The sequence below is a fragment of the Hyla sarda genome, chromosome 4, assembly GCF_029499605.1.
Source record: "Hyla sarda isolate aHylSar1 chromosome 4, aHylSar1.hap1, whole genome shotgun sequence".
Lineage (NCBI taxonomy): Eukaryota > Metazoa > Chordata > Amphibia > Anura > Hylidae > Hyla > Hyla sarda.
This window is the reverse complement of record NC_079192.1, coordinates 289,337,157-289,361,689: the sequence shown is the minus strand read 5'-3', so window position 1 is coordinate 289,361,689 and position 24,533 is coordinate 289,337,157. Positions and strand designations below refer to the sequence as shown.

At 41.6% G+C, this 24,533-nt stretch overlaps 1 protein-coding gene across 1 annotated transcript in view; it reads left to right on the top strand.

Moving 5' to 3' along the window:
- Positions 1-24,533, top strand: part of LOC130369339 (dynein axonemal heavy chain 3-like) — a 919,716-nt gene that overhangs the window by 874,149 nt on the left and 21,034 nt on the right. Inside the window, exons 49-52 of the mRNA XM_056574479.1 lie at positions 10,606-10,866; positions 12,502-12,594; positions 20,310-20,408; positions 22,238-22,420. Of these exons, the coding sequence (XP_056430454.1) occupies positions 10,606-10,866; positions 12,502-12,594; positions 20,310-20,408; positions 22,238-22,420 (636 nt within the window). The remainder of the gene's footprint in view (positions 1-10,605; positions 10,867-12,501; positions 12,595-20,309; positions 20,409-22,237; positions 22,421-24,533) is intronic.

Here is a 24,533-nt window from a genome sequence, read left to right as displayed (position 1 = left end):
CGATCTGCTATTGGTGGTCGCGTCTAGACCACCAATAGCAGGGATAGGAGGGGTGGCACCCCTGCCACCTCACTCCTATCACTTCAGGGGGATCGTGAGTGTCTTAGACAACCGCGATCCCCCTTATATTCCGGGTCACCATGGACCCGTATGACCCGGAATCGGCGCAAATTGCAAGTGTGAATTCACTTGCGATTTGCGCCGGTCACCGACATGGGGGTCACCGACATGCGGCGCGCGGCAGGGACCGAAATTCCCACTGGCGTATGGATTCGTCCTTAAGTACCAGGACGCAAGGGCGTATGCATACGCCCTTCATCCCCAACAGGTTAAACATGCAAAAAGGGCTCACAAGGGTAAGGTCATATATATAAATCATTTTAAAAATGTCCTTAAAAAGAGGTTAAAATTATTCTAGTTGTGGATTATTAATTTATCATTTTTAGTCTAATACTTTGGACTCCAAACTAGTGAAGAAAGAGTTCAAACTGTTTTTTGTAAACATGTTATATCGATGAAACTAAAGTCTGTGATAGCGTTTATTATGCTAGTAATACATCAAGATATAAACGTATAGTAAAATGTGATCATTTATATTTATCTATCTCATCTATCTATCTATCTCATATCTATCATCTATCTCATATCTATCTATCTGTCTATCTTCCTAATCTTTCTTTCTATCCATGTTTGCAATAAAACATGTAATAGAAAAAAAAAATCCCTAGTTAAACATTGCCACCCAGTGGTAATGAAAGGAACTAAGTGAAGTCCTGAACAAAAAAAGATGAGGACTAAAAATAAGTCAAGGCACACAAACCTTACTAGCTCACATACACTCCCAACACCATAGTACAGAAAAAAACAGAGGTACACAATGTGTTGTGGCAAGTTTTTGTAGTATTTAATCACAACTAGAGATGAAAGAACTTTTGAAAAATTTGATTCTGCCGTTTCGCAAATTTTTTTGAAAAAATTCAGTTTGATCCAAATTTATTTGCGGCGAATCTATATTAAAAACGGCTATTTCTGGCCTACAGAGAGCCTCAATAGGAGTGTAAAACACTTTGCTTTGTTCTAACACACATATGGAGTGTGCTGGGGTAGTGAAATAATACTGTTATTCAGTATGACATGCAGATTACAGGCATTGCTTTTAGAATCACTGCCGCACAGCAGCACAATGACAGAGCCTGGAGGTGGCATCAGTGTCAGGAGACCATATAGTGATTGAATGACACAGCGTGTAGGTGTTGGCAGCATGAGGAAACCATATAGTGGCTGAATGACACAGCGTGGAGGTGTTGGCAGCATGAGGAGACCATATAGTGACTGAATGACACAGCCTGGAACTGGCAGCAGCATGAGTAGACACTAGGGCTTCACAATCCCTAAAATTAAAAGATGAATTTTGAAATTTAAATTGAAGATTTATGGTAGCTAGTGCCACCATAAAAAATTTTTTTAGGTCCAGGCCAAGGCCCGGCAGCATCAATAAACCATGTATTTGCTGAATGACACAGCCTGGTGTTGGCTGAAGCATGAGGAGACCATATAGTGTCTGAAAGGCACAGCCAGGAGCTGGCTGCAGCATGAGTAGACACTAGGGCTTCACAATCCCTAAGATTAAAAGATGAATTCTGAAATTTAAACTGAAGATTTTGGGTAGCTAGTCCTGCCTTAACAAAATGTTTATTCCCAGACCCAGGCACAGCAGCATCAGTAAACCATATATTGGCTGAATGACACAGCCTGGAGTTGGCTGAGGCATGAGGAGACCATATAGTGTCTGAATGGCACAGCCTGGAGTTGGCAGAAGCATGAGGAGACCATTGAAATTTATGATTTTTAAATTTAAGATTTTTAAATTGAAATTAAGGGTTTTGAAATTGAACTTTTAACTCCCAAGTTTTAGTGTCTGGGGCCCCGGCGTGTAGGTACAAAGGACCAAATCTAACAAGGAGTCACATGTCACATGGCAGCACAATTACACAATGAGTCTGGAGGTGGCATCAGTAGGAGGAGACCATAAAGTGGCTGAATGGCGCAGCCTGGAGTTGGTTAAAGCATGAGAAGAGACCATATAGTGGCTGAATGAGACAGCCTGGAGGTGGCATCAGTATGAGGAGACCATATAGTGGCTGAATGGCTGCCTGGAGTTTGTGGCAGCATGAGGAGACCATATAGTGTCTGAATGGCACTGTCTGGAGTTGGCAGCAGATGAGGAGACAATTGGGCCTCACAATCTCTAAGAATAAAAGATGAATTTTGAAATTTCCAATGAAGATGTATGGTACCTAGTGCTACCATAAACATATATAGGTAATGTCCCAGGCCCAGCAGCATCACTAAACCATGTAGTTGCTGAATGAAACAGACTGGAGCTGGCTGAAGCATCAGTAAACCATATATTGGATGAATGGCACATCCTGGAGGTGGCTGAAGCATGAGGAGACCATATAGTGGCTGAATGGCTGAATGACACAGCCTGGAGTTCGCTGAAGCATGAGAAGAGACCATATAATGGATGAATGAGACAGCCTGGAGGTGGCAGCAGCAGCATCAGGAGTCCTGAATGTGACCCGGTGACAGAGTTGTGTGGAGGCTGAAAAAAGGTCTGATGCAGAGGAATGTTTTATAACTGGGCAGCAGCGCCTTAAATCTGTTTGGCACTATCCATATTTGTGAAGTGTTGGTGTGGCACCATGGTTAATCTATTCTCATGCATCAGGCATTGGTGGTTGGAAATCCTGGCTGATCCATGCCTGATTTATCTTCACAAGGTCTGTCTCTCCCAAAATTTTGTGGACAGACGAGTTCTCCTTGGGGTGACTATGGCCCCCGCTGCACTAAACACCCACACTGATGGCACACTACTAGCCGGGCCGGACAGCTTTTCCAGGGAAAACAGAAGTCCAGCAGATCTTCAAGGTGTGTTGGCATGGGCATGTCAAGGTATGCCACTACCTGCTGGTTTAGGTCCTGCTCCAAGTCTACCTGCTGCTGATGAATTGCTTTTCTATGCGGGTGAAGAAAGCAACTCATCAGCGACTGCAGACTCAGGCTGCTGCTGATGGAGTTGGTACTGCTCCTGCCACCCCACCCCTCCCCAGCAGCCATGGCAGTGGAGGGTGAGCGCAGGGGGCCCCCCGATTCAGGCCTGCGAGAGGATGGTCAATGGTGCCGATCGGCAAACTGACTACATAGGATGCCTCTGTAGTAGGTAATTTTGTCCTCCCTCTCAGTGGGTGTAAAAAGGGTCCCTATTTTGTGGCGGTAGTGAGGGTTCAATAAGGTGGAGATCCAGAAGTTCTCCCACTGCCCAGTGGCGACAATTTGGCTGTCACTACACAAGCAGGTGAGCATGCATCATGCCATTTGTGCAAGTGACTCGGAGGGACTCCCTGCATCCATCTTCACTGCACACTGCCATGGTGTGTCTGGGTCCTCTACCTCACCTTCCTCATAACCCTCTAGCTCCTCTGGCTGCTCCTGCTCCTCCTCTCCTGTCAGATATCTTGAAAAAAACACCTATTTGGGAAACCTAAGCAGTGCTCCACTGTGCCCCTCCTCCTTCCCCTCCAGTTCAGCCTCCACAGGGCTCATGTGGCCGTGAGATGTAGGCACCACATCTCCAGTGGCCTGATCAGCCATCGTTTCCCACACATGTTGTATGAAATGAAGCAGTGGAAGGACGTCGTTCATCCCGTAATCACTGAGACTTACAAAAAATATGGCTTCCTCAAAGGGCCTGCGGCGTGACCTGTCCAAGTTGGGGTTGTGGCTGTGCAGGAACCACATTCACCCAGTGAGCTGTAAAGGACATGTATTGTCCCTGACCGTAGTTACAACTCCAGACGTCGGCGCTGCCGTACACACCGACAGGCTCCAGGACTGGACCACCTTCTCTTGTACAAAATTGTGCAGGGCTTGTACTGCCTTCTTCGCAAAGAAATGACGGCTTGGCACTCTCCACCTCAGCTCGGCACAAGCCATCAGTTCTCTGAAAGGTGCAGAGTCCACCACTTGAAAAGGGAGGGACTGCAGCACCAGCAACTTAGACAGGAGCACATTCAACTTCTGCGCAGTTAGATGAGTGGGCACATACTGTTGTCTCTTGGACATGGCTTTGCCGATGGATTTTTGGCAGAATGGCTGACTAAAAGTAGGAGGAGCAGAAGCATCTGGAGTGACAGAAGGAGGGTATGACACACAGCTCCCTTCGGCTGAGGTGGTGGAGCCTTGGCTGGCTGAAAGAGGCTGAATGTGGCTAGGTGAACCTCCTCCGGATGCTTGCTGAAAAACTGCCACACCACCGAGTAGCTGATTTTCCCAACAACAGTCCGCACTAATTGACTGCTACTGCCGCCATCTCCAGGAACCCATGTTCCACTACCTCCAGGGAAGGTAGGCTTCCGCGAAGCAGGTGGTCTCCCACGGTCACATTTGGCTCCAGAATTTCCACTTCTGCCACCATGCTGACTGCCAACCATGCTACCGCCTTGCTGGCTCAGCTGCTGCCTCACAGGCAACCTGCAACCCTCTTCTTCTGATGATGATGAAGCCCCTTCTGCACCCGGCTCCCAATTGCGATCAGCTTCATCATCATCAACAAGTGTCTGCACGTCACTGATGTCCTCCTCAGGTTCCTTAACAGTGTCTGCTTCAGGAGCCTGAACCCTGGCAACACCGCCTCCCACGTCACTCTCCTCATCACTACTTGCCTGCCTAGCAGAGGAAGCGGGGGATGTCTCCTCCACTTCTTGGCTGGGCAGTCGACAGCTGTCACGTCCCCTCCCATAGGCTTGCATGGGGGCGGAGCCGTGATGTCACAATACTCTGGCCCCGTGATCGGCAGTCATCAGACCCGGAGCGAACATGCTTTGGGGGCTGATGGTAATGGGGTGCTGCCTGAAAGATCCCGGGGGTCCCCAGCAGCGGGACCCCCGCGATCAGGCATCTTATCCCCTATCCTTTGGATAGGAGATAAGATGTCTTAGCACCGGAGTACCCCTTTAATGCCTGCAGCTGCAGTAAAAATCCTTTTCAGTGTAAAAAACAATGCTCTCCGTCCACGGGAACGCTGATGTGACTAGGAGGATGTTAAACGCTGCTTGAATGCACTTTTCTCTGCTGTAACACACACACAGGCTCTGCATCCTATGATCCTTCTGCAGTGCATTGTAATGAAGTTAGAAGCTGGAATATGGCTGCCGATCATACAGGGCTGTGACATCACAGGGTTGACTGGCTGCTGATAGGCTGTGTCCTGCATATGATTCAGGGTCATCCCGCCTACTTCCCTTCCTGCCTTGCCTTCCTGCCTTCTCAGCGTTCCTTGCCCCATGTACTGACATGTGGATCTGCAATTTTAGATGCCCTGGAGCCTGCACCGCAGTAAATGACGTTTAATGAAGCGATTCATGCAATAGAATTGTCAGGATCCGGGCTGGTATGCAGGAAGGGCACTGGAGTGGATCCTCTGTGTCAGTGAGGCGATGGCGTGGGCCGTACCAGGGGAACGGAATCTAAGAGGTTACTGGTTTTCACCAGAGCCCGATGCAAAGCGGGATGAACTTGCTGCGGCAGGTAACCCCCAGGTCGTTCCACCCGATAGCGACTCAATCTCACTGACAGCTGAGACAGGCACGGTACACAAGGACAAGGCAAGGCGAGGTCAGACGTAGCAGAAGGTCAAGGCGGGCGGCAAGGTTCGTAGTCAGGGGCAACGGCAAGGGGTCTGGATACACAGGCTAGGGAACACACAGAAACGCTTTCTCAGGGCACAAGGCAACAAGATCCGGTGAGGACAGGAAGGGGAAGTGGGTTTTTATAAGAATGGAGGTGATTTCACTTGATTTCACATCAATTAGTGGTGCACTGGCCCTTTAAATTTCAGAGAGCCAGCGCGCGTGCCCTAGAGAGCGGGGCCGTGCGCGCCGGGACAGAAGGAGGACGGGGCAGGTGAGCAGAATGGGATGCGACCCGCTGGCAGGCACGTCCCGCCGTGCGGATCGCATCCCCGGCGGGGGACTCAGAGCAGTGCTCCCGGTCAGCGAGTCTGAACGCTGCTAACAGAAGATGAACACCACGAGCACTCCGGGGGAGGAGCGGGACGCGGAGCGCTTGACGTTACAAGAATCGTGGCGACATTCGCATTCATTGCGAATCGAATATTTCCTGAAATTCGTAATGAATTCTGGTTCGTCAGCTTCGATTCGGTCATCTCTAATCACAACCTTCACAGCCATCTAAACTAAACAACACCATTAACACAAGAAGAAGTAGAACATATAAAAACATAAACACAGATACAGACACAGGCATTCCCATACTTTTTAGTTAAGGATAGGCCCCCTTTACACTGCTGTTGTGACCCTGGCAGGCAACTGACGTCAGGAAAGGAAGGGAGAATAGTGAAAGAAAAATTAGTGCTTGCAAAGTCTTTTTCTACTCCCACATCAAAAACTATGGCGCCTGACAGACCCCATAATAGTCAATGGGATCCATTGGGACCCGTTTTTGCCCATTGTGCCCCGTCCTAATAATGGACGTTAAAGGCAAAAGAAAAAAGAAAAAAGGAGAGCCTAACGACTATTTTCAGCCGGGGCTCAGCGACAGTGTGAAAGTAGCCATAGGTGTATTCTACCACTATACATGTTAATCACAGTTTACATCTTTCTTAGGCTGGGTCCACACTACGTTTTGTCCCATACGGGAGCGCATACGGCAGGAGGGAGCTAAAACCTCGCGCTCCCGTATGTGACCGTATGCGCTCCCGTATGCCATTCACTTCAATGAGCCGACCGGAGTGAAACGTTCGGTCCGGTCGGCTCATTTTTGCGCCGTATGCGCTTTTACAACCGGCCCTAAAACCGTGGTTGACCACGGTTTTAGGTCCGGTTGTAAAAGCGCATACGGCGCAAAAATGAGCCGACCGGACCGAATGTTTCACTCCGGTCGGCTCATTGAAGTGAATGGCATACGGGAGCGCATACGGTCACATACGGGAGCGCGAGGTTTTAGCTCCCTCCTGCCGTATGCGCTCCCGTATGGGACAAAACGTAGTGTGGACCCAGCCTTAATGGGATTCATTCTCTTTTCTTTCCTTCTCTATGTGACCCAGACTACCACAATGACTTCTCTGCAGAATCTGCCAAAAATCTTTGGCTCTCCACATATCCCAGCACCCAACTCTTTTTTCTCAGCTACACATAGACCCACCACACTTAGCCCATGGCATACCAGAGTATGGGAATTTATAGCTCTCTGCCTCACCCAACTAACAATGAAAAGCGCATTACACACAAAAGGTCCTAACGCTAGATGGCATCAAGATACTGTGTCTGTTTTGCAGTCATTGCACACAAGGTCCTGATCCATTTGTCAGGGCATTGTGTGCACATTTCTGCATGTGTCCAAATGGCAATCTGCCCGTTAGTTCTTGGAATGGTGTTAGTTATGTCGAGGCTCTGATTAGTACACCCTGCAACACAAAAGCAGTGTGTTAATTCTACCACTATACATGTTAATCACAGTTTACATCTTTCTTAATGGGATTCATTCTCTTTTCTTTCCTTCTCTATGTGACCCAGACTACCACAATGACTTCTCTGCAGAATCTGCCAAAAATCTTTGGCTCTCCACATATCCCAGCACCCAACTCTTTTTTCTCAGCTACACATAGACCCACCACACTTAGCCCATGGCATACCAAAGTATGGGAATTTATAGCTCTCTGCCTCACCCAACTAACAATGAAAAGCGCATTACACACAAAAGGTCCTAACGCTAGATGGCATCAAGATACTGTGTCTGTTTTGCAGTCATTGCACACAAGGTCCTGATCCATTTGTCAGGGCATTGTGTGCACATTTCTGCATGTGTCCAAATGGCAATCTGCCCGTTAGGTCTTGGAATGGTGTTAGTTATGTCGAGGCTCTGATTAGTACACCCTGCAACACAAAAGCAGTGTGTTAATTGGCTGTCATGGCAGTCAGCTGCCTTTTTTTTAAAGTAGTATGATAAAACAAAAAGATGGCAATCATACTTTCTACAATTTTTTATGGTTTTGACAAACATTGTATGGTAAAATGAAGGGTGTCTATAAAGAGCCCATATTGTCCTTTTATAAAAAATTTAAAAAAAACATGATTTTGTTAGTTTGGGGGGCTTCTGTTGTTGGCTTTTCACTAGTGGGAAATGTTGTTTCCCACTTGCAGGATTCTACTCTATTTACTATGGGTATTAACAGATTTACAAGTCGGGAAAATTTGCTGATCAGCTTTTTCTAGGTGGAAATTTCCAACCATTTATTCAATTTATTTAATTCAATAGTAAATCGGTTGGGTTGTAAAACCACGCCCCTTTTAGTCGACCATACTCCTTTGTGACAGACCATGACCTTTTCTGGGCTTTTCACAATGTAATGTAAGGTTTTCTAGATTTTCCTGGCGCACAATGTCACACACTGGCGCAGACTGGCACAGACACTGTGTTCCAAAATAACTTGGAATAATCTGACAAAAAATTACAATGACACCCGATTCATATAGGTTTTATTCTATTTTACTACTTTTGAAAAATTATAACTTTTTGGGCCAAAAATAGTATACTTGTATTAGTACGATTGTCTTTTTCTAACCCCTATGACACTTTTATTTTTCTCTTTCCAGAAATGTATGTAAGCTCATTTTTTGCACTTTGATATTTATTTTTTATTGGTATCATTTTTGCTTAAATGGGACTTTTTGATCGCTTTTTATTATTAAATTAATTTTTTTGGTATATGAAGTGACTAAGAATCCGCAATCATGACTTTGAAATTTCTTTACGCTTTTCCATTGACCGTGCGGTTTAATTAACTTTATATTTTAATAGTTCGGACATTTACGCATACAATGACATCACATATGTTAATATTTATTTTTGTTATCATTATTTTAATAAACCTCTTAAGGACACATGGCGTACCTGTACGCCCTGTGCCCACTCCCGCGATATAACGTGGGGTTGCGGATTGGTCCCGATGGCTAATGGTAGCCGGGACCCGTGGCTAAAACCGGACATCACTGATCGCGGAGATGTCCAATATTAACCCCTAAGACGCGGCGATCATAGTTGATCGCTGCATCTAAAATTTAAAAGAATACATCCTGGCAGCTCAGTCAGGCTGATCGGGACCACCGCAGTGAAACCGCACGAGGAGGGTCCATACCTTCCTCCTCGGTGTCCGATCGGCGATTGATTGCTCTAATAAAGATAATCATTCCTTCCCCAATAAAAGTTTTCCCATTTAAAAAAAAAAACTGTGTAAAAAAAATAAATAAATAAATATATATATATATATATATATATATATATATATATACGTGCGTAAATGTCCGAACTATGAAAATATATCATTAATTAAACCACACGGTCATCATGTACACGTAAAAAAAACTCCAAAGTCCAAAAAAAACGTTTTTTTGACATTTTTTATACAATAAAAAAAATGAATAGTGACCAAAAAGTCAGATCAAAACAAAAATGGTACTGATAAAGACTTCAGATCACAGCGCAAAAAATGAGCCCTCATAAGTCCCCCATATGTGGAAAAATAAAAAAGTTATAGGGGTCAGAATAAGACATTTTTTAACATTTTAATTTTCGTGGATGTAGTTATGATTTTTTCCAGAAGTGAGACAAAATCAAACCTATATAAGTAGGGTATCATTTTAATCGTATGGACCTACAGAATAAAGAGAAGGTATCATTTTTATGAAAAATGCATGGTGTAGAAACGGAAGCCCCCAAAAGTTGCAAAGTGGCTTTTGTTTAGAATTAGTGGTGCAAAAAAAAACATCATATGAGTCTAAAGGTGCAAAATTTAAAGGGTTATGATTTTTAAAAGGTGAAAAGGAAAAAACATAAGTGCAAAAACAGAGTCCTTAAAGAGTTAAAAAATACAAAAAGTGGGTGATTTAAACTTTTAATAGGGAGGGTCTTATTTATATTCATTAACTATTTTTTCACAATTTACTTACTATTTTTAGTCCCCAAAGGGACTGAACAATGAACATTCCTGGGCCATAGTACAGCATTGACCAGTTTATTTGGTGCTCCATTACTACAGGCTGCTGAAGTTGCATGCACTGATGGAACTTCAATTGGATGTGACAGAGCTGGGTAAGGGTCTTCTGAGCTGATCGGAACACTGCGATTTCACCCTGGTGGTCCTGATCAGCTTCCCTGAGCCATCTGGCAACTGTTTTTAACAAATTTTGATGCCACAATCAACTTTGTTTGTGGCATCTAAATGGTTAATGCCACACATCATACGATGATGTCCGGCATTAGCTGTTGTCTGGCTAAAAAAGTAGCTTAAACAAACCGGCTATGAAGCGCGCTCAGCTCCTGATTTATGCCGAACGTACTTACAGAGTTAATGAAAACCTTCCTACCTGAATCTTATTTACTCTTAAAATTATGAGACAATGCCCATGGCAAATGTGTTTTGACCTTAATAAGCAATTCCTGATACCTGTAATTAGAACGATATATGTCGTTTTGTGGTAAATTTGGCATCAGATAACTATGATGAATTTATCTTGTCTATTCTAGAGGTTCCTCAATGCCTACAATGAAACCCCTTTTGATGCCATCATTTATCTGACTGGAGAATGCAACTATGGAGGAAGAGTAACAGATGAGCACGACAGGCGTCTTCTTTTAAGCTTGCTAGGCTTATTTGTTTGTGAAGCTGTAATTACTGACGACCATTATACATTTTCTCCCAGTGGGAAATACTTTGCTCCAAAGAATGGCACCCATGACAGCTATATGGAATACATAAAAAGCCTACCACTCAATGCTGAACCAGAGGTATGTTGTCTAATAATAAACCTAAATAGATGTCAAGTAACATTGCCGCTTAATAACAGAAACACTTCTGAATAGTAATCAGCGTACTGTTACTAATTAAGACTGAATTATACTTTCTAAGGTGGTTACACATAGAAGACTAATTATATTAAATACATTGTATATTAACTTATTCATGATTCAAAGCCCATTTATTATTGCCAAATTATTTTTACTAGTGTAATATTAGTATTATTTATGATAAAAGTAAAGAAGCCTAGGAAGCAGAAAAAAAAGTATTAACTCTTTTTTCTCCTTGGTGTTCCACTTCTGCCCTGCCCAGGTCATGGAAGGATACCTTCCAAGATAAGAGGGGGCAGGTACTAAATCATGAAAGCAACATCATGCAGCTATATGTCAAACATGTGATGCATATACAGTGCTATATGAGGGCTCATTTTGTATGTAGTACTTTTGCGCATATGTAACTTTTTTATTATTTCTTATTCCTTTTTTTCTGGGATGTGATGTGACCAAATAACAACAATTTTGGACTTTTCCAAATATATGAAATTTTTTTTGTAAAATGGGAAATAAGGGGATTTTTTTACTATTGGGGAGAAGCTTATTTACATTTATTAATTTTTTTACACTTTTTAAGTCCCCATAGTGAACAATTTATTGCTTTCTTTTGATTGCAAATACTGATCAGTGTTATCAATGCACTGTGTTTTACTAGAAATGACCAAAATTGCTGAAAAAAATTAGCAAATTGCATAATCAAGGTAAAAGGTGTAATTTTTACTGCATTGTTGGATATTTGTAGCAAAAAGAAAGTAGATGTAACGCCGAGCGCTCCGGGCCCCGCTTCCCCTCCGGAGCGCTAGCGGCTTACTCACCTGCTCGCAGCGCCCCGGTCAGACTCGCTGACCGGGAGCGCTGCTCTGTGTCCCTCGGCGGGGATGCGATCCCCGTGGCGGGACGTGTCCGCCCGCAGGTCGCATCCCGTGTCACTCACCGGCCCCTGCTCAGTCCCGGCGCGCGGCCCCGCTCTCTAGGGTGCGCGCGCGCCGGGTCTCTGAGATTTAAAGGGCCAGTGCACCATTAATTGGTGCCTGGCCCAATTAGTTCCAAGCACTCCCCACACCATAAAAACCTACTTCCCCTTCCTGTCCCTGCAGGATCTTGTTGCCTTGTGCCCTGAGAAAGCGTTTCTGTGAGTTCCATTGCCTGTGTATCCAGACCCTTGCCGTTGCCCCTGACTACAAACCGTTGCTCCCTGCTCAGATCTTCTGCTACGTCCGACCTTGCTCTTGCCTTGTCCTTGTGTACCACGCCTGTCTCAGCTGTCAGTGAGGTTGAGTCGCTATCGGATGGAATGACCTGGGGGTTACCTGCCGCTGCAAGTCCATCCCGCTTTGCTCTGGTGAAAACCAGTAACCCCTTAGATTCCGTTCCCCTGGTACGGCCCACGCCATCACCTCACTGACACAGAGGATCCACCACCCGTGTCTTCCCCGCATACCAGTCCGGATCCTGACAGTAGAAACGCACATGGCATTTAGTTGCAGTTCTACTCATTAGCCAAAATATGTGGACACTAGCTTAAAGCCTAAATGCCTTTCCTCAATCAATATCTTATTCTACTTTATGTAGGTATTTGGACTCCATGTGAATGGAAGTATCACCAGGGAACATAAGGAGACAGTAGAATTATTTGATGGAATTCTTACAACTTTACCCAAACAGGTAATAAAAACATTACAGCTACCATATTATACCATAATCAAAAATTAAGTTATCATTTCATGTTGGCAGTGGGTGCACTAATAAAAGTTGTTGTACTATGTTTTTCCTAATAATTTCTAAATCAGACTGGGGTAAGTGGGGCCCAACAAAGATGATCTGTGTGTCTGCGTGGTTACAGACTACAGATATGAGTTACTCTCTTTCTACTCAAATTTTCCTTTTGTCTTTAAATTTTCAAGAATTATAAATCAGATAGCATATAGTAACACCCGACTACATGATCAGACTACACACAGACCTCTTGTAGTCTAACCATGGAGTAACATAGAACTATATACTACCCTGTGTGAACGTTGCCAAACTGAAATATAATATTGTTACAACAACTTGAAGGGATATTCTGGTAATAACAATTTTTTTATATATTCACTGGTAGTGTTAACTACTAAATTGATAGGGTCTGACTGCTGGAACCCCGATTGCTCACCAGAACTGCTTTGCCTGTTTGAATGGAGAATCAGTCTAACATGCAAACTGCTGAATTCACTCTGTTGGCAATTCAAAATTTGTGGGAATAATTAAAGAGGTTATCCAGCTATTAAAAACGTATCACCTGTCTCCATAATGGTGCCAATCACTGGCCGCAATGGTGTACGACCATTGTCAGTAATTGGCCATCTCTTCCAAAATTAACCCCTTAAGGACTCAGGGTTTTTCAGTTTTTGCACATTCGTTTTTTCCTCCTTACCTTATAAAAATCATAACCCTTTCTATTTTGCACTCAAAAATCCATATTATGGCTTATTTTTTGCGTCACCAATTCAACTTTGCAGTGAAATTAGTCATTTTACCCAAAAATTCATGGCGAAACGGAAAAAAAAATCATTGTGCGACAAAAACGAAGAAAAAACGCCATTTTGTAACTTTTGGGGATTCCGTTTCTACGCAGTGCATATTCTGTAGGCCCATATGGTTAAAATGATACCATACTTATAAAGGTTTGATTTTGTTGTCCTTCTGGAAAAAATCATAACTACATGCAGGAAAATTTATACGTTTAAAAATGTCATCTTCTGACCCCTATAACTTTTTTATTTTTCCACGTACAGGGCGGTATGAGGGCTCATTTTTTATAGGTACGATTTTTGTTTTGATCGGACTTTTTGATCACTTTTTATTCATTTTTTAATGGTATAAAAAGTGACCAAAATACGCTTTTTTGGACTTTGGAATTTTTTTGCGTGTACACCATTGACCTTGCGGTTTAATTAATGATATATTTTATAGTTCGGACATTTACGCACACGGCGATACCACATATGTTTATTTTTATTTACACTGTTTTATTTTTTTTATGGGAAAATGGGGGTGATTCAAAGTTTTATTAGGGAAGGGGTTAAATGACCTTTATTAACACTTTTTTTAAACTTTTTTTTTGCAGTGTTATAGGTCCCATACGGACCTATAACACTGCACACACTGATCTCTTACACAGATCACTGGCGTGTATTAACACACCTGTGATCAGTGTTATCGGCGCTTGACTGCTCCTGCCTGGATCTCAGGCACGGAGCAGTCAATCGTCGATCGGACACCGAGGAGGCAGGTAAGGGCCCTCCCGGTGTCCTGTAAGCTGTTCGGGACGCCGCAATTTCACCAAGGCGGTCCCGAACAGCCCGACTGACTAGCCGGGATAGTTCACTTTCACTTTAGAAGCAGCGGTCAGCTTTGACCGCCGCTTCTAAAGGGTTAATACTGCACATTGCCGCGATCAGCGATGTGTGGTATTAGCCGTGGGTCCAGGCCATTGATGAGCGCCGGGGCCGACGTGATGTGATGCGCGACCCCGCTTCATATCGTGGAAGCCTGAGCAGGACATAAATATACGTCCTGCATCGTTAAGGGGTTAATACATCTCAAAAGGTAAGGGCTGGTGGGTTCACCGAGAATAGTTTAGCCCTGTCCTGTAGATAAGGGATAAGTTTTTAATAGCAGGATAACCCCTTAAACTCTGACCACTGTCACTTTAAGCATTAATAACTCTGGGATGCTTTTACTTATGAATTTGATTCCGAGATTGTTTTTTTGTGACATATTCTACTTTAACATAGTGGTAAATTTTCATTGATACTTGCATCATTTTCTAGTGAAAAATTCAAAAATGTCATGAAAAATTAGAAAATGTTGCATTTTTCTAACTTCAAAGCTCTCTGCTTATAAGGAAAATAGAGATAAGGAAGTAAGCGCTCCATAGAATAATTTTGTTTGGACCCAAAGAGTGAGATAGACATATCAATTAACTGCTCACCCTGGGTGGTTGTGTAGTCACATACACAACAATGGAAAAGGTGTATAAGGTAGGTCGTCTGCTGACCTCCGGGATATATACGGCAATGGATATTTGGCTTCAGAAGAATCCGGCTCAAGGCGCTGATCGACCGGTAGATTGACTAAAAGAGGATTTTTTTTAGGGATCAGTTCAGTTTTTAAGTGGATTTGAACGGCCTTCATATAATGGGTTACAACTCAATTGTATTGAAAATCCTGTATATAAATGGTCTGCTGTTGTCTCCCAGAACTGCTGCAGCATTAAAAGGGTTCTCCGGTGGAAAACTTTTTTTTTTTTTTAATCAACTGGTGCCAGAAAGTTAAACAGATTTGTAAATTACTTCTATTAAAAAATCTTAATCCCTCCAGTGCTTATTAGCTGCTGAATACTACAGAGAAAATTATTTTCTTTTTGGAACACAGAGCTCCCTTCTGACATCACGAGCACATTGCTCTCTGTTGACATCTCTGTTCATTTTTAGAACTGTCCACAGTAGGGGAAAATCCCCATAGCAAACATATGCTGCTCTGGACAGTTCCTAACAGAGAGCACTGTGCTCTTGATGTCAGCAGAGAGCTGTGTTCCAAAAAGAAAAGAATTTCCTCTGTAGTATTCAGCAGCTAATAAGTACTGGAAGAATTAAGATTTTATAATAGAAATAATTTATAAATCTGTTTAACTTTCTGGCACCAGTTGATTAAAAAAAAAAAAAGTTTTCCACCAGAGTACCACTTTAAGACAACTCCAGAACATATGAATGTGATTGGCCACTTAGTTCCCACATCTGATATATTTTGCATCAAATTTATACCCAAATTTTTCATAAAAGCAGGAATTTCGTATACTCTATGAATTAGAAATAGTTGTGATACTCTATGAGATTCATTAGTTGACAATTTGGGAACACCTCTTCCCACTACTCAGTGGTTAATCTGTGATCAGTGTTATCGGTGCTTGACTGCTCCTGCCTGGATCTCAGGCACAGAGCAGTCATTCATCGATCGGACACCGAGTAGGCAGGTAAGGGCCCTCCCGGTGTCCTGTAAGCTGTTCGGGATGCCGCAATTTCACCGAGTTGGTCCCGAACAGCCCGACTGACTAGCCGGGATAGTTTCACTTTCACTTTAGAAGTGGCGGTCAGCTTTGACCGCCGCTTCTAAAGAGTTAATACTGCCGCGATCGGCGATGTGTGGTATTAGTCGTGGGTCCAGGCCGTTGATGAGCGCCGGGACCGACGCGATGTGATGCTGTTCTTCCCACTTTTATTTTCCAACCACTGGATACTTGTCCAGACATCTGGATAATAGTCATTTGTATCTACGCAAAATGGTACCAGACCTATACCCTTGTTTGAAATATAAGAGCACAATATTGAATCTCCAACTTTCATGTTTATTAAGTTGACTTGTGCATTTAGAGCATAGCTTAGCTGTAGGTATTGAAAGAGCATCTTGGTGGTAAGTGCATATTTAGTGGACAGCTGTGGAACGTCCTTTAAAATTAATAGTGTTGAGCTCGAGTATTCTAAATGCCGAATGCCGAATGTTCTTTTTTTTTATATGAATATTTATGCAAATAGTTATACAAATATGGGCACTTCCAGACTGGACACTGATTCCTCCCTTCTTTTAGGTGAAAGATCTAATTGCGCATGCACACTATGCGAATTTCTTTACGAATTTTTGCATGGAAAAAAGAAAACGAGCATAGCGGATTTCGCAAACATAGGATGAATATTCGTCCATATGTTCATGAAATATTGCAAATTCGAATATGGCCCCTGTCGCTCATCACTATTGATTAACACACTAGACACCCCCCCCCCCCACACACACACACACACTTTTTCTGTCCATCAAAACCTTGAAGTTTATATAATTATGTCAGTTTCGGATCCTGCCAAACTGGAATCCAGAGGGTGTATGCATCTAACTCAACCATCTGTTTAGCCTTGGACCAGACTCTCAACATCAAACATAAGGTTGGATAGTATTTCTGATCCAATCCTGTGAAACTCTCCTATAAACACGCACCTAAGTTAGTTTATTTTAACACTACCTGTAATATTCTACCCACAGGACCATCTGGCTGTTTTCTGGCCAACTGCCTTTCATATATGGCAATTGCAAAGCTATCAAGTATAGCCAAATATTCAAACCCTCCTCAATCTTCCCTTTCTGCAATGTTTTAAAACTAATCCTTGAAGTTGCTTTATTTAATATCAGATAACGTAATAGGCCCTAAATTAAATAAAAGTAACTTATTGTGATCCATATTGGGGAGTTCTGTAGAACATATAACACCTGCAGAAGATTGTTTTTTGATAATTGTTCTACCTATAATAGACAAAGGGAACTTGCAACAGACATTTTTGTTTACATTTTTAAGGCAAAGGAGAGAAATTTAGATATAAACTGATGAACATTCATCTAAATACCTAAATATTAAATATTAATACAAATATTAACATTTAGAAAGTTTCACCAACTCTTTAATCTACATATAAAGTATCTATTGGCATTAAATTTGATTTCCATTACTCTATTTTAAGGCCTGAAAAAGCCACACCTTTATGATTACCATTGTATGTGTCAGGGATTCACCAGTATCTGTATATAATGTGAACTTATCTTTTATATCTCTATATCTAATACCTCTCACATTGAAAAACTGACATCAATTCAACTGCAATAGCAAACAGCAGGAATGAGAAGGTACACCCCTGCCACATTCTCCTTTCCAGCATACTATGACAGTATCCCATTAATCTTTAGCATAGCCCTTGGGAATATACATAACAACTGGATTTAATCTAGAAATGATGGGCAAAAGCCTATCTTACTTAAAACCTCCCAGAGGTCAAATTTAATTTGCAAAAATCATCAATTTTGGATTTACCAGGCATAAACTCTAATAGTCTTCACTAAGAACTCTACCAATTTGAATATTCATGGGCGCTTGTCACGTTAGTACCTGTGCCTACTGAGCGCTCACGCGACCAGCACCCATGAATATTCAAATCCAGCCGGCGGGCCCGCCTCTAGCGCACAACTCACAGAGGAAAGAAGCCAATCTTCAGAGGGACTGGGTGCCGGACATAAGGTACGTATATAAGCTAGAGACCCTGCATTGGTTTCCTATTCACCCGTGTATTGGGTTTAGTGTGGGTGAATGGGTGATAAGTGTCTGATCGTGGGGGTCCAACTGCTGGGACACCCCACGATCTCCTTTGGATAGAGGATGTGTTCTTGCACTGGATGAATCCTTTAATGGAGAGTGCTCAGAAAGAACACAGACTAAATATTGAATTTTATGCACTTTAGATATTAATAACACATTTCCTATTGCTAAATCTTTACAAGAAAATGAGGCACTGGATGTTGGATAACACGAATAGAACTTTCTTTCCAAATAGCAAAATCTCCAAATATCCATATATATCTATATATAGTAGCCCCATAAGTTGACTTACTTCTTGATATCTAACCAAGTATAACTCTAAATACACATTGAAATCACCTATTACCCCCTGAATTTGCCTGGTACAGCATGGTATAAACTATTTTTAGGGACCATTTACACTTCTTAATTTCCATAAATTTCATAGATCGCTTTTGTATATCTGCTGCAAAATCAGGAAAAATTCCAATCCTATGTCCATTTATTGTTAACTCCGAATTCTCCCTTAAATTAACCTTTTCTCTGAAAAGAAGTATGCAGGCCAGAACAGGTCAAGGAGGTGCTCCTGTTAGCGGATGTCTTGGTATACCCTGGGCCTGGATTTAATATTACTTTTTTTTTTTTTTTTTTTTTTAACATTGCTCAATTTTCGGTACTCCTAGGATACATACATTTTTACAGGGAAGCAGGTTCTCTAGCTGGAGAATAAGGAGAAAAAGCAATTATAAGCAGGGTTGGGTCACACTACAGGTTTTTATATACCTCGTCCGTGCTGCTGATTGGCCAGACACCTGCAGTTTCTAAATAGCCAGAGTGCAGCATGTGCTGAGAACAAGCAAAGGCAAGAGAACAGTCATAGCAGACAAAAAAAATCTATTTTCACAGAACATAAGCAGTCTCAAGGGTACAAGAATATCTCAAAAACTTTGGCATCCTGGTTTCAGCATAAACGTTATCAAGAAGCTAGCTACTCGTGGAACTCATGCCAACTTTGTTTCTAGAAAATGTATTATAAAATTGTTTATAGAAAAGTACACCCTACCTACAGCGAAACCTGGTAAGGTTCTAGAGACCTTAAATGTGTTACAAGAACAATTAAATCAGGATTTTGAGAGCATTTTAAAGTCAAATGTACTCCCACGTAAAGGAAGACTAGTTTTAAGTAAAAAAAAAAATTAAAAAAAATTCTTATGATTCAAAAGTGTACAAGAATGATAAAGTAGGAAAAAAATTACTTGTTATACTGGCCAGCTATAAGCCCTATTCTCAATTCAAATGAAATGTTTTGGATCTGCTATTGGTAAAATAAACCCTGCAGACAGCAGTGAAAGAGTGGAAGATTTCACCAAATGAGCAATAAAAGAAGCACGCAGATGCTACAAAAATGTTTGAAGGCTGTCATTTTTGCCAATGTGTAACAGGCAACAGATATGGACCGTATGTTTTACCTAGTTGATTTTACTATTGACATGCCTGGAAGCGGAGTGTCCTCTAGGATTTCACCCTTTATCCTGCTCCAGAATGTGGAAGCTAGATTTTTGCTTTAAGAGGGTACTAAATCATTCAGCAAGTAGAGTCTCAGTATGGGTAGCAGGTGTCCCATAAGACCAGATGGTAGCGGTGCATGGCACCAGGGAGTCAGACAGGTTGGTGTAGTCAGCAGACCGGGTCATACATGGAAGAATCATAATAGTACTCAATTATAAGGCAGAGGTGTAGTCCAATATAGGCAGATGGTAAAGGTACTGCTTCAGATCAGCAATCCAAGTCTAATAATGTTGACCACAACAGTACATGGAGTATAATGACGTATTCCATGTATATGGAAGCAGATTCATATAGTAGGCAAATATAGGTAAAGACCAGTATGTAAGCTATGTACATGAGGCATAAGGTCAGGGCACTAATGTGACTCTATTGCTCTAACTTTTAATGTAACATCACCTTTTTCCTCACAGTGCAGCATATAGGTTGTGCAGTTTTAATAAATGATGCTATCTGGGTTTGTTATGCAGCCTTTTAATTTAATGTGCTGGAACTAATGCACTGTAATTTTATTGACTGCTTTCCATGGAGAACCTGTCAAACTGATGAAAAGTGGTAATATTTTGTGAACTATTTGCTTCATATCCACATTGTTTTGGTTGAGTATGTTACAAAGCGCTATCTTTATGTAACTTTGTAATGTCATCTGTCTACTGTCTAGACAAGTGGAGGTGGAAAATCAGCATCTGAAGTTGTCCAGGAACTTACAGTTGACATTCTGTCAAAAATACCAGAGGAGTTTAATGTAGAAGAAGTCAAGGTACAAGTTATATGTTTCTTGGAAGATTTACTTGAAATATTATTATAAGAAAACAGTATTTCCTTTGTCATTTTCCAGACTTGCCATTAATATATTTAATTTGTATATATTACATTAAATTTGTGACATTTATAACTTTTCCAAGAAGAAGTTAGTTCACTATAGAAATCATAAACGTATGATCATTGCAGAAATGTATATATATACAGTATTTAAATGTATATAGTATAACTTCTATATAAATGCTATTCATTTTAAAAATAAACTCTTAAAATCAGTTTTTCATGATAAACTCTTACATATTGTACAGATCAGCTTGATATAACTGATATTTTATAGAAACAACCTATTTACCGGTACCCTGGAGATTCAGCATTTTGTATTATATAATGGGGTACATTTACAGAATACATAATGAAAAACCTTACTGTGTCTATTAAATAGGTCTTATATTAGTCTATGGATGACAATCTCTTTAAGACATCCTCTTTAAAGGGGTACTCCACTGAAAACATCTTATCCCCTATCAATCCAGGCCGGCAGCGGCAGAGTTCGCTCCGTGCACCGAATGACAGGGGTGCCGCAGCGGAGATCGTGGGAGTCCCCAGTGGCAGGACTCCCATGATCTCACATCTTATCCCCTATTCTTTGGATAGGGGATAATATGTTTTCAGCAGAGTCCCCCTTTAATATATACATCTTGATACATTTTAAAGAGGTCATAAACACATTATGAACCCAGCCTAGGTCAGATTGATATAGATTTCAGATAATTAGAGACTATAGGGGAAATGTATTGCCTGGTATTTCCAGTATTACCAATTTTATGTTCTATAAATGGCAACAATTCCCATTTTGTTAAAAAAGTAGGTCGGGCTTAGTGCTGGAGTAATGTTACACATCTCATTAATGTATGGCGCATCGGTCTTGATAAATTCTTTCAAAAATATTTTCTCATTATGGATCGTTATAGAATATATTCATACATTTATTTGTACTATTTTTACATTCATTAGTACCATTTTAAAAGAATAGGCGTGTTACCCCTCTCAGCCCCAGTCAGTCTCAGCGCGGGAAGTGACGTTGACTGGGGCCGAGAGTGTTAACATGTCCATGTGAGAAGAAAAGAGCCTCAGCAGCAGCAGGGGAGGAGAAGCAGCCGACCAGTGAGAGCCAATTTGGCGGTAGAAAGCACCTAGCACAAGAGGAGAGTTGACATACCTACAGTGCAGGCAGAGCACACAACATAACCACAGGGCCGCCAATCCTGTAACATGTCTTGCCGTTCCAGTGTGCCTATTCACATTAAGAGCAGGACCTTTAGCTTTATCCCTTTTGAGCATTCAATAAAGAAGTAAAAAAAAAAAAAAAAAAAGAGCAAGCATATAGTAGTGGATACATGATTCTAAACTTGACATGCAACATCAAGAATAACTGAATTGCTATTTGTTATGCTATAGAGTGTGAACAAAGCATTCCATGAGAGAATGGAAATCTTGACCCATATTATATAAAGATTCCTGGAATCCCTCCGGAACTAGCTTACATGGGTCTAGACATCTTCAGTTTAGTAGCTGGAGAAACAATGGAGATTGTTTTTTCCAGACAAAGAAAAGAAATAACAGTACAAGGTAAAGTGAATTTAGTAGAGTAGGGTCAGAGGCGTAGGTTACTGTTTATTACTAGCACAAAGCACACAATCAAACATATCTTGTACCGAACTACAGATAAGATATATTGATTATAGTCGTACTATATATTTGTATAGTAGACATTTGGGGCACCTTTAAAACCTTTCTAAATGACTTGATGTTTTTTCCTTCTTCCAGAGACTGTATCCGACTCAGTACACAGAATCTATGAACACTGTGCTGGTTCATGAGTTATTGAGATTTAACCGCTTGACCTCTACCATCCGGATGAGCTTGCAGGATTTAAACAAAGCCATTTCTGGTCTATCTGTGATGTCCAATGAACTTGATGATTTGTTCAATAGCATGATTGTTGGTAAAGTAAGTCATTTGTGCGCTATAGTAAGTGTGTCTTAAAATATTGCTAACCCGTAGGGATTAAAATGCAAGTGCTGTCATAGTATATTAGGAATCTCATTACTCATCTTTCTGTCTCCCTTTTGCAAAGAATCTTTTTCACACTTCAGCTTCCTCATTTCATATTCCCTTGACACCAGTCATATCTACTTGATAATTATGTTTTAAACACATATTGTTACCTCTTTCTGTATCAAAAGGCCTTCAGTTTCTTATCTCCACCAATACATATATGAAAAATATACAGTGGGATATATTACCCTAAAAGAAATGGAAACTAGCTCATAATTCAGTGTCAAAAAAGAGAATTTTATTTCTTTATAATATATGTGTTCTAAAGAGAAGCTATTGGGAAATGTAGCCATGTCTTTATCATTCTGCTTTAGGGGGAACATTCTGATGGAGTAGCTAAAAGGGTATTTTATTCTAAATTTGAATAAAACTATTATTTTATTAAGCATTGCATATAAATGGAAAAGAACAATTGTGTTAGATAATGTTAATATTGGAAATATTCTGCTTAGTTTTTGGTGCTTTCCTATAATACTTTGTCAGGTTAAATGGAATTTTGGATTCCAAATGACTTCCTTGCACATCTTTTAACAGCAGAAAAACTGTCAAAAGATTTCACAATAAGCACAGATGTAAGGGCTAGCACTGGCAACTAATATAGTTGCACAATAAAGTCAGATTAGCGGAAGCTCAGCAGATGAGAAACCCAATGATAGAACAAGCCTGCTCCAGTCCCATCTTCAATACACTGCATACAAAGGTGCTTCTAGACATTTCTAGTGAAATGGTCCCTGCACTGAAAGTGCACATAATGGGGGAGATTTATCAAAACTTGTGCAGAGGAAAAGCTGAACAGTTGCCCATAGCAACCAATCAGATCGCTTCTTTTAACCCCTTCTTGCTATAGGACATTATGCATAAGTCCCAGCACCCGACGCGTTCGTGCGATGGGACGTATGCATATGTCATCACGATCTCCGGCACTGCCGCGGGCAGCACAGGAGATCGGCGGCGGGAACCGACTGTCAATCACAGCCTGAATCCCGCCGCAGCTGCCGGAGCCACGATCGGGCCGGTCCCGGCAGCATCAACTCCATAGATATCATCAACCCCGTAGATATGTTAACCAACGGTGGTGCCATGATACGATCGCGGGTCGCCATTGGTTGTTATGGCAGCAGGAGGTCAGATCATGTCCTCCTGTCTGCCTGCTACGAAAGCCTGTGAGATCCAGCCAGAGGCTGGATCGCACAGGAGGTGCTGTGTGCAGCTGATCGGGTCATACTGTGCTGCAGAACAAATATATTGCAGCATAGTATAACCTGTAAAAAGTGTACAAAATAAAATAAAAAGTTGTTCAATAAAAGTATGAAGTGTAAAAAAAAATGACCATTTCCCAATGAAAGCCCTATATTATCACCAAAAAAGATCAAAAACACAAATCACATACATAATAGGTATTGCCACCTCCATAATGACGTGTACTGGTTGTTAAGGGCAGCTTGTCAAAATTTCCTCTTAACAAGTTTTGATAAATTTCCTCTTATGGACTAAACAAACAAAGATGCAAGAGAACTGGTATAAGGACTTATAGCCCAAGGCAGGTGCTCTATTCCTCGAGGTCCAACTCACGACTATGTATCCAACAAGTCCCAAAGCAGAAGAAGCGGCACTCCAATACAGGAAAAATAAATCATCATTGTTTCAGAGGTACAAAGTTTCAGCCTCACCATGAGGCCTTTCTCAAGGCTTCAGAAATTCCTTATGGTGATGCTGAAACCTTGTACCTCTGTAACAATGATGGGTGAATAAAGTCATATCTTTTTCCTGTATAGTAGTGCCGCTTCTTATGCTTTGGGACCTCTTATGGACTATACACTTCAGAAAATGCTAACATGTCTTCCTACAGACAGATTAGTTTTCTTCTTGGTATGAGGTTCTCACTCATAGATAGCGTAGACCTGGCTACAATGTATGCTTTGAAAAAATTAAGTTATCTTAAGTTTTTGTAAGTAAAATTCATTTCAGGAGTTATGAGTGGGTTCTAGATGCAAGGCTAACCTAA